This window comes from Ochotona princeps, chromosome 30 (assembly GCF_030435755.1).
Source record: "Ochotona princeps isolate mOchPri1 chromosome 30, mOchPri1.hap1, whole genome shotgun sequence".
NCBI lineage: Eukaryota > Metazoa > Chordata > Mammalia > Lagomorpha > Ochotonidae > Ochotona > Ochotona princeps.
This window is the reverse complement of record NC_080861.1, coordinates 18,700,345-18,710,861: the sequence shown is the minus strand read 5'-3', so window position 1 is coordinate 18,710,861 and position 10,517 is coordinate 18,700,345. Positions and strand designations below refer to the sequence as shown.

Here is a 10,517-nt window from a genome sequence, read left to right as displayed (position 1 = left end):
GAGGGCGGCTGCCTCCGAGCGCTGTTGCTAAGCCCCGCGCCCCCGGAGAGGTTCCGGACGGCTGTCTCCCGGCGCTGCGCGGGCCGAGGCGCGGGAAGGAGAAGGGAGGAAGGGCGGAGCGGGCTCCGGGCTGCTCGCTGCATCCCGCCTGCTTGCACCCGCTCGGCCGTCGAGCCTAGTCCCAGCGCTGTCACCTCGGAGCCCGGGCTTCCCCCGGAGCCCACTGCTACTGCACCATGCCCGCCGCCGCCCCCGCCCCGCGCCCGCCACCGCCTCCGGCCCGGCCCGCCCCCGGCTGCCCAACGCTGCCTGCCCCGGGTGAGTACCATGTCCTATGTAGCCCCCTGCTCCCTGGCGCCGATCCAGCCTGCACACCACCTGGGCGGGGGTGGGTGCGCTGCTGCAGCCCACTCACTGCGCAGCGGGTGTGTGTACACCCGCCGCAACTCGCTTGCCCTGGAGCTGCGTTCCCCTTTCAAGGCAGTGGAGACCCTTCCTGGGAAGTGCACCGGGCATATTTGGAGATGCCAGGCCTGCAGAAGAAGGCAGGCACTAGGAGGGAGCTGTCGTGGATGGAGTTTCTTAAAATGCTTGGCGACCGTCCCCAAATCTGTAAGAAAGGTGGGAGTCTCCCTATTTTTCAGATACAAAAGCTCAAGACTCCTTATACTGCCTGCCTTGCCCAAAGAGTGGCGATGCTGGAAATTTTTTTTTAAGATTTGTTTTTATAGGAAAGGCAGATTTATGGAGTAGGAGGGACAGAAAGATCCTCCATCCATTGGTTCACTCCCCAAATGGCTGCAACAGCTGGAGCTGATTTGAACCGAAGCCAGGAACTTCTTCTGGGCCTCCTACGTGGGGGCAGGGTCCCAAGGCTTTAGGCAGCCCTTTGCTGCTTTCCCAGGCCATAAGCAGGGCGCTGGATGTTGGAAAGTGAAGCAGCCAGGACATAACCCAGCACCCATATCGTGGTGCTTGGAACTGGCAACTGAGCCATCATGCCGGCCCTGAAACTGGAGTTTTATTAAGCTCCTGGTCTCCAGTGCTCTGGAATCTAAAGGAGAAGAAACTCCTGAGAATCGGGTGAAGGAATACTAAAGAACTAAAAAAATTAGGGACAGTGAAGCCGGGTGGGTGCTTGCAGATTAACAGAAGGAAAAGCCAGCTCAAGCAATGAAACACTAGCACGTTAATCCCAAGCATAAACCTGACTGGGGGCTTCCCATGCTGTCTGGCTCTGGGCCTAGGTGTGCTGGGAGGAGAGAGAAGTCAGGCTGGGCAGAGGCGACAGTGTGCACCTGCTGGGGTGTGTGCAGTGAGGAGGTCGTGGAGGGTCATGCTTTCGCCTTCACCCGCCTAGGCTATCCTCCGTGTTGTCCTTGATGTGCTGGGTCCCACTGCTGTCTTTATTGAGGTACTTAGCCTTGCCAACTATGCCGGGTGCTGGGAGTTCTGGCAGTGAGCTGTTTGTTGGTTGTGGGAAGTGAGGGATTACAAGGACTCAGAGGTCTAGAGGCGGAGGCAGGCTTGTGTGCAACCTGGGGAGGGGCCCCGGAGGCGGGGTGGGGGGAGAACCAGAAGAGGAGTGCTGGATTTGCCTGACAGCCTAACTTTGGAAAAGAAAGCTTTTTCTCCGTTGCTCCTGGACTGCTTGGGTGGTGCTATCAAACACTTCACTGTGGAAAGGCAAAACAGAATGAGGAGGAGGTGGAAAGTGACTTCTGGGAGGTGCCCTGGGAGAGCTTGGAGCCAGGATCCTCTCTGCTGAGCTTTGTTATCTGCTTGCACGTGGGTGCCTGGGCTGCCTTCACTTCCCACTGCCAGCTCCCCTTGCCCCCTCACCTTTGCTGGAGGTGATTGCCTGGGCTTCAGGAGCCTTTTCCATCCAACTACAGAGCTGAGAATGCCTCCAAGTGGGCCTCGCCCCGAGGCAGCCCCAAGCAGGCCACTGATGGCTGCAGAGGGGAGGTAATGTGGGGACGGGTGCCTTGTCCTGCCTCCTGGCCCTTGACAGGAAAACCATGAGATGTTGCTGCATCTTCGCAATGGTGTTGTATCTCATTGACCTGTGTTCCTCTTTCCTGGCTTGACTTGGTTCTGTTTCCCAAGGGCTCCCTCACTCCCTACCAGGTTGTCCCAGGGGTGCCTCCTGATGGGCTCCCCTTGGAGTTCTTCCTCTAGGTCTGATCTGCAGAAGCCAAACAAAAACACGAACCTCCTCCTACCCCCATCCCCTTGACAGGATATCCCTTCCAAGGCATCAGGTCACACCTGCTCATCAGCTGAGGGTATCCTCTGCCAGCCTGTAGGGTGCCTTTGCACAAAGGACCTGGCCAGTGGGGCTCAGTGTCCGCTAGCCCTGCTCAGAGCAGTATGCTGTGGCAGGCACAGGATGTCTCATTGCCCGTGGCACGGTGCTTGGCATGGGGGTACTCAGAAGAGCTAGCATGGGCAGGACTTCGGTTGTCCAGAATGTTCATTTCGTGGCTTCTCTTATAGTGCGTCTTTGGAATGCCCCTCCCATGCCAGCATTTCAGAGTGGTATTTGGCTTTGCTCCGGACAAGCTGCGTGCATATCTTAATCCCTTCTAAAGCTGACTGAAGGGAGGTGAAGGTCCGGCTAGCCTTGGTATTGCAGTCCTGGCTGTAGTTGTCAGGTACGCTGTACCTGGGCAGGCGTTGGGGCTGGGCTGCTCAGCAGTCCTGCCTTCTGGTGGCCGCAGGAATCCCAAACTTGGTGGTGATGTTGTAGAGAGGTGGGCTGCTTCAGCTGAGGGCTCTTGCCTTGTGAGGTTTCCTTTCTTTTGGCCCAGGGGTCCCCTGTAGTTGATGTGTTGATCTTCTGTGCTTTGTGGATGGCCTCTTGATAATGTCCACCTTGCGCTAGACTGTTGGTGGAGCTGAGCCCCCACCAAGGCAGCCCTTGCAGAGGAACTCGTTTGCAAGGATGTTTGTGTTGATTGTCTGCTCGTGGGGGACACAGGAGAGAAAGTGTGGGAGAAAAAGAAGGGAACTGGGTTCTGTCTCCTGAGGACCTGAGAGGAGCGCTTGACCTTCTCTGGGAATTTGACGGACTTCATCCGTCTTTGTTTAGTAACCATTGACCAACTGACCTCAGAGTGTTGTCTGATGATCAGAGGGAAATGGTTTTATTGACTCATCACACAAGTATTGAGCAAGCCCGTAGCATCCTTCCCTAGTTGGGGCTAGCAGAGAGGGAGGTGTGGACAGAAAGTAATGGCTTGGGAGTGTGGCCCCTTGTAGAGGACACTTGATGGGCGGCTAGGGCTGTTTTTGAGGCTGGACTCTAAGGATTTGGCAGAGTTGGGTGTGCTGTGTAGTGTCTTTTTGTAGGACAAGGGCTCCTGGGTCCCTGAGAACTGCCTGCAAAGGGTTGACGTTTCGTACTCTAACGCCATGCCATCCTGGGCAAGGTGCCTGATCACTGAGCTTCAGCCTTCTCCCTGGTAAAGCGGTCACGTTCAAATGGCATTGAAGACAGAAGGCTGCAGACATTGCAAATGGAAAGTGTGGTCGTTTGGGTTCTCCTTCTGGTGGAAAAGATTCCTGCTGGCTGCCTTGGTCAGTGTTTTGTGGGTACTGTAGGACTGTGGAATGATCTGGGCAGCTCGTTCAAAGGCAGACTCTGACTCAGGAGCAGGTGGAACCTAGCTTCTGTTTTTCTTACTGTGTCATCTGGAGCTTCTAAGGTTGCTCACTTGGGCATCATACCTGGAGACAAAGGCCTTTGGCCACGCCATTTCCCATACAAAGGTCTGAATGGGCTGAAGAACAAACGCTGTGTTTGGGAAGCCACTGGGGACAGTTCAGACTTCCTGGGCAGGCCTGGTGTGAGTCCTGGATGGATACAGGGAGTCGGGAAATGTTGTTGCTGGGGAAGATGTTGCCCCTGGGAGCAAAGGATTTAACCCTAAGTCCCTATTCTCCTCCCCCATGCCCAAAAACCCTCGGACCAGGCCCCTGGCAGGAAGGACCCAAATCCTGCCTACTTTTTCAGGCTGGCCTTGAGGACATGGAGAAGTGCAGATCAACGTGGGATAGGCTGGGAGTGAGCAGTATGAGATTGGATCCCAGGCTGTGGTTGTGAGGTAGTTAGATTAGAACTCTGGAGCCCATGGGTGTTGGAGAGCGCAGTGAGCCTGTCGGAAAATGGAGGAAAACTACCTGTAGGTGATTGTGTCTGCCCTGGGTTTTGAGTGATCCCGTGCTGTGGCTGGGGTGGACGGCAGGGCAGAATACGGGGAGGGGTGCTATAGGGTTAAGGAACAGCATGTGCATGCACAGGGAGGATACGGTGTATCTCCAACGCTAGACTTAGAGTCCAGTTGGACTCAGAGCATGGAAGTGTAATGGGAAGGGCTTGGTGTAGCCCAGGAAGCTGAATTAGTCAGGAGAGGCTGAGCTCTGCTCCCATGACACATCAGTGTACCCCCGAGAAAGGCTGCTTCTTGCATACACCCTATATGGTGGGCTGTGGGGGTACACTTCCCCAGCTGATGGCACACACTCTCCTACCCCCACCTGCTGTGTAGCTCCAAGTGGCTAGGGCTCCTTGTTGGTGGTGCCTGAAGCCCAATGGACAGACCTGACTGGGCGGTACCTAGGAACTGGGGTCGCAGTATGTAGAGTTCAGAGGTCACTTCCCCCACCATCTTTGCCTTGCTTTGCAGCTTAAACTTCATCCTGAGGCCAGAGCTGCTCAGGGGACAGGAAGGTATGTGTTCCTTTAAAAGAGAAAAAAAAAAAAACCTTGTAGATTCCTAGTGTTGATGATAATCATTTTTATTGTGCTGTAATTCAGATGGATTGTAGTATTGGATGATTCTATATGCCTTTATAAATAAAATATCAGATGTTATATATTCAGGCTAAAACCATGAATTGAGCGTGATGGATGAAGTTAGTTTTGCTAAAACTGAATCACATTTCTGCTTCTTTTTTTCCTCCCAAGATTTATTGTATATATTTGAAAAGCAAATTGGGAGAGAGAGAGAGAGAGAGGGAGAGAAGGATACAGAGAGAAGAGAACCTTCTGTTTACTGGTTTACGCTTCAAATGACTGTGGTTGGGCCTGGCTGAAGCTAGCAGAGCCAGGAACTCTCCCTGGATCTCCCAGGTGGGTGGCAGGAGCCCCAGCTCTCGGGCCAGCTCCTGTTGCTTCCCTCTACCACACATTCGCAGGAGCTGGGTGGGAATGGAGTGGCTGTGTTAGCCCATAAGCAGTGGGCTTAAGCAGGTGTGCCCCAAGGCTTGTCCTCACCTTCCTGTTTCTGAGAGCTGTCATCCAGCTCCCTGCAGTGTGCTGGATGCCAGGCCACATGGTGTGGTACTGCCTCACTTCCGTCTCTCTCTGTGAAGCCTGGTGTGTTGTTTTCTCACTCGCTGGTGATAATTAAAATGAGATTGTGTGATACCAACCACAGTGATAACGCAGGAAAATATTTGGTGTGGCTGTGTGTCAAAACGTGGTGATAACATGGTCCCTCGGGTGATCCAGACTACGTTTTTATTGATCGCAAGATTTGGGGGCCAACCTTTGTTGCTCGGCATGTTAAGTAGCCAAGTGTGATGTTGGCATCCCGTGTTGGAATGCCAGTTTCAGTCTGAGTTGCTCAGTTCAACTCCCTGCTAAGGTACCTGGGGAAGCAGCTGAGATGGCCCAAACACTTTGGGCCCCTACCACTCATGTGGGAGATGTGTATGGAATTTCAGGCTCTTGGTTTCACCTGGGTTGTTCTGTCCATTTATGGAGCGTGAGTTGGAGGACTGATAATCTCTCTGTGTCTTCCTCTATTACTCTTTCAGACGGATGAAACAAATATTTAAAAACCCCAACGCACATAGCTCAACAAAGAACATATTTTGAGGACGTGTGGATGGCCTAGCATGTGTAGAAGGTTGTCTCCGAGTTTGGGAAGCGGGTGACAGACCCCGACGGGGGGGTGGGTTGACTGTAGGGGAGAGAGAAGCTGGGTTTCATGGTTGGAAGACCTAAGTTTTGTCCAGGGTATGTGGGAGAAGCAGATGGGGAAGGAGGAAGGCTGCAGGTGGCAGAGATGAGAGCATTGGATTTAAGAGACATGTAGAGCTGGGATCCATGGGCCTTGGAGACTGGCTGGATGTGGGAAGAAGAATTGGGAATCCCACGGGTCCACGGCAGCAGAGGAGGCGACACAGGAGCCATGCTCCCGGCATGCATTGTCTCACTGCTGAACTGATTCCCGAGCAGCGACTACATCTTACACCTGTCCACTCCATCTTTGGTGGAACATTGAATTAGTGCTTATTGGGAGGAGTTCCATGGCTTCCTATGCTTTTCTCTTGTGCCTGCTGCCGCCAACCTGCTGACATGGGTTCTGGAAATACTCCCTAATGAAGCACAGACTTGGTTCTCTTTGATGTGTCCAAAGACAGTGAAGAAAACCAAGAAAACCCTGGGCTTTCTAGAACCGCTCATCTGGGGAACATGAAGTTATTGGCTGCAGTTTTTGAAGAGCACAAACAGTCAGTTCTCCCTGATCTGTGTGGTGACCCAGAGGTTCAGGATTCTCTGAATCAGAGCGATCCTATGTATGCAGGTGATTTCTAGGTAATGACACAGCAAGAAAGATGGAAACTCTGCACCCTTGGGAGGAGCCAGGCAGAGAGCGGGAAGCCACGCACATACAAATAAAAGGACCACACACTGGAAAGAAGTGCTCTTGGTTTCTAGATTGAAATCTGGTGTTAACTGCATTTTCAACATGAAATATATTTTTTTAAGATTTATTTATTTTTGTTGTAAAGTCAGATATACAGAGAGGATGAGAGACAGAGAGTAAGATCTTTCGTCCGATGTTTCACTCCCCAAGTGAGCCGCAATGGGCCGGTGCACACCGATCCAAAGCCAGGAACCTGGAACCTCTTCCGGGTCTCCCACGCAGTGGGTGCAGTGTCCCAATGCATGGGGCCGTCCTCAACTGCTTTCCCAGGCCACAAGCAGGGAGCTGGATGGGAAGTGGAGCTGCCGGGATTAGAACCGGCGCCCATATGGGATCCTGGAGCTTTCAAGGTGAGGCAAGGACTTTAGCCACTAGGCCACACTGCCGGGCCCAACATGAAATATTTTAAAGTGAAACTTAATGATTCGTTTTCTTCCCCCGTAAGATTTACTTATTTGAAAGGCAGAATAACAGAGGAGAGAGAGAGGAGGATTCTGCTGATTCATCCTCCCGAATGACTGCAACAGCTGGAACTGGGTTAGGCTGAAGCCAGGAGCCTGGGACTTCACCTGGATCTCCCACGTGGTTAGCAGGGACCCCAGCACTGTGGGCCGTCTTCTGTTGCTTTCCCAGGGGCAAGGATGTTGGATGGGAAGCAGAGAAGCTCAGGGGGTGACTTCACCCACTGGGTCCCAGGGTTTTCCCTTGGTAAAAACGGGTAACCCGATACAGCTGCCGAAGGAAGAGCCTCAACAGGCTGCTGCGAGTGGCTTTTATTGCCCTGTTCTGTCCCTCAGTCTCAATCCAGGCACCGTCTTCTGGGCTTCTGAAGCCAGAAGAGGAAAGCTGCGGTCTACCTCTTCTTGCCTTGCACCCCATGTCTCTCTGGACCCTGCAGTAGAGAGTCTGTGAACAAGTACCTCCCTGTCGTCCCCAGGGAGCACCCGTGACTTGCGATGGACACTGAGCCTTTTTTATTTCTGTGTCCCTCAGCGTTTCTCCCCACCCATGGACTAGCCCAATGATAATCCCACTCCCCACACCGGCCATGAGGAGCATCTGTGGACTCCGGCTGGCTGGAGGAACAGAATATCCTGCAGTAAGAGCTGCCATTTCTGCAGTATCTCTTCCAGGAGTGAGTGAGATGGGGCTGAGTGGTTTAGCTCGGATGTTGTTTCCTTTTCAGGTCCCTGGAGCACTGGGCTCTGGGTGTGGCTGGCACCTTTCTGGCTCTGCTAGCTTTCACTGGATGGGTTAACCCAGCCAAGGCATGCTCTGGGCAGCAGAGGCGAGGTTGGCTCCAGTTTTGGTGTCCCTGGAAGGGGCAGGTGGCTTTGTTACTCCTTCCTTGTCTCTCTGCTGGGATGACTCTGAGGCACAGTGTCCCCTGTCTCTCCAGGGGTGTCTGCTTCTTGCTTCCACGGCCCAGCACTGCCTGAAATTACCTTCCAAGTCAGTTGAGACCTCGCCTAGTCTCTGCATTTGCAAAGTCCAGCCTGAGAAACCCTTTGGGTTGATTGGGGGGTCATGTGACCAGCTCTGGCCACTGGACTGGGGCAGAGGTGGGAGTGATGGGGGTACCCACATGGTACTCAGGGTACTGCCACTGCATCTCGCTTCTTTGGAGGCCGTGGAGGAGCTGAAGCTACAAGGCTGTTCGGTGACACTGGAATTTAGATGTGCAAGACACCTACCTGTGACAGCCCCTGAGCCTGTGCCAGTGGAGACACTTACCCACCCACTTGTGCCAGCACTGCCTTTTGGGCATGGCCACTCAGGTTCAATACCTCCCCCATCCCATCCCGTCTCTTCATCTGATGCACATCCGTGAAACTTTCAAGGTCTTTTGCCCCTGCTGTCCTTCAGTCCTTCCGTATTCAAACGTCTTCCCTTTTTGGTGCTTTGATTAAGGGTAAAGCAACATCTAAGTAGGTTTTTCGAAGCTTTTTAATTCATCTGGCAGCTAATTGGGGATTATTGCTGAAGTAATTCAAATTTATTTCAGATTGAAATTACGAACCCGAATTGGTTTGTAATCATCTTTTATGGGACATGAAGTTCTGATGTGGCACCAAGTCTCCATTTGGGGGGCTAGTAGCAAAGCAGTGTAACTGTGGCTCAGGAATATATTTTACTATGTTCCTGACTTCTTACTCTGCTCTACCCTGAAAGATCGTGTTAGTGCTTCCAACTGCACCCAGCCCAGCGGTAGGCATTGGGAAGAACTCCTGTGCTTAACTTTTCCATGAACTCTAGTCTTCCCAAGTGACCGAAAGAAGAAGCCAACACGTCCTAGAATTGAAGTTAACCTGTGGAGGGAGGAAGGGCTGTTCTGGAGCAGAGGTCAGCAAGGGAGTTGGCCAGTGGCAGGAAGCATCCGAGCTCACCGGCAGCTTGGGTTCATTGTTCGTGTTCTGTTTGAGAAGGAATCTTTCCGGTCCTGGCAGCTTGCCTGTGAGTGTCTTGAACTGATCCTGCACGTCCCTGGACCACACATCAAAGTCTCCTCCTCAGACGGTTGGCTCCCGCCAGTAACAAGCCACTTGTCTATTAACTTTGAGGTTGGGTTATAGAAGGTGATGTCAGAGGCCACCACTTCTATAGCGATGCCAGTCAGACTCGTAAGTATATATGAAAGCGTGCCACATCTCTGATCAGGACCCATAATCTCACCTTGTATACGGAATTAAAAAGATCGGAATCACCGGATCTTCTTTAAAGGTGACTTTTTACTTATTTGAAAGGCAGAGTGACAGAAATAGAGACTGAGAAGGAGCTGTTCCAGTTTTGGGTTTGCTTTTTATATGGCTGCAACAGTCAGGGCTGGGCCAAGCAGAAGCTGGAAACCACGACCTTCATCCAGGTCTCCTATGTTGATGGCAGGTGCCCAAGGACTTGGACCATCGTCCACTGCTTTCCCAGGTGCATCAGCAGAGAGCTGGATCAGAAGTAGAGTAGCTGGGACTTAAGCCAGTACTCTGACAGGAGTTATGGGTGTCATAGGCTGGAACTTAACCCGTGGCCAGCCCTGCCAACATCTATTAATTTAAACAAAATGAAGTGCATGGAATCAAAGCTCCTTTTTACTTTTTGAACTGGGTGTTGGCTGTCCTGGGTTTGCAGATCTCGTGGGAATCTGGTCTCGTATAGAACTATGCACTGTGTCTTGGCTATTGGAAAACTCATGCTTTTTCTGTCATGCTGGGAATATTAGTGTTCAGACAATCCTTAGAAGATGTCTCATTGGTTTTGAAGACGTTGTGTTGTATGCAGGGAAGACACACACACACACACACGCACACACACATGCACACAGGAGACATGAGAAGCCAATAAAGAAATTCTGAACCAGTACAAGACCCCTGGGGCCCCTGCCTTCCCCTGGAACATTGGCTAATTGTTTCTTCTCCCCCCCTTCCCCCCGGCCATGCTTTGTGCTGCAAAGCAAGGACAGTAGTAGCTGCCGGTTTCTCTCTGTTTCTGGCTATGCATGTTTCCCTTGCCCCAGCACAGTCTTCGTTAAGCTGTTTTCCTAGAGAGGAAAGGGGGGTGTTGGTGTCGAGGTATAGGTGGCTGGGCTAGGAGAAATGGGGGAGTCCTTTTGTCTTAAGGATTTTGTACACACATACACAACACACAATGTGGTGCTCCACGAGTCATCAGGGAACATGTTAAGAATGACAGACAGGACGGCACCGTGGGCTTTTGTGGGGCGGCGGATGGGCTCTAAATGTCTGCATAGCTCGGGGAGAGAGGGAAGTTTTGTGTTTTCCATGCTGTTTGCATGACTGTCAG

The 10,517-nt window shown here is 52.4% G+C and overlaps 1 protein-coding gene across 1 annotated transcript in view; it reads left to right on the top strand.

Annotated features, from left to right (window-relative positions):
* Positions 1–217: 217 nt before the first annotated feature.
* The window catches only part of DCLK3 (doublecortin like kinase 3), a 35,817-nt gene continuing 25,517 nt past the window's right edge, over positions 218–10,517 (top strand). The window contains exon 1 of the mRNA XM_004588367.2: positions 218–318. Coding sequence (XP_004588424.2) covers positions 237–318 — 82 coding nt within the window. The 5' untranslated portion in view covers positions 218–236. The remainder of the gene's footprint in view (positions 319–10,517) is intronic.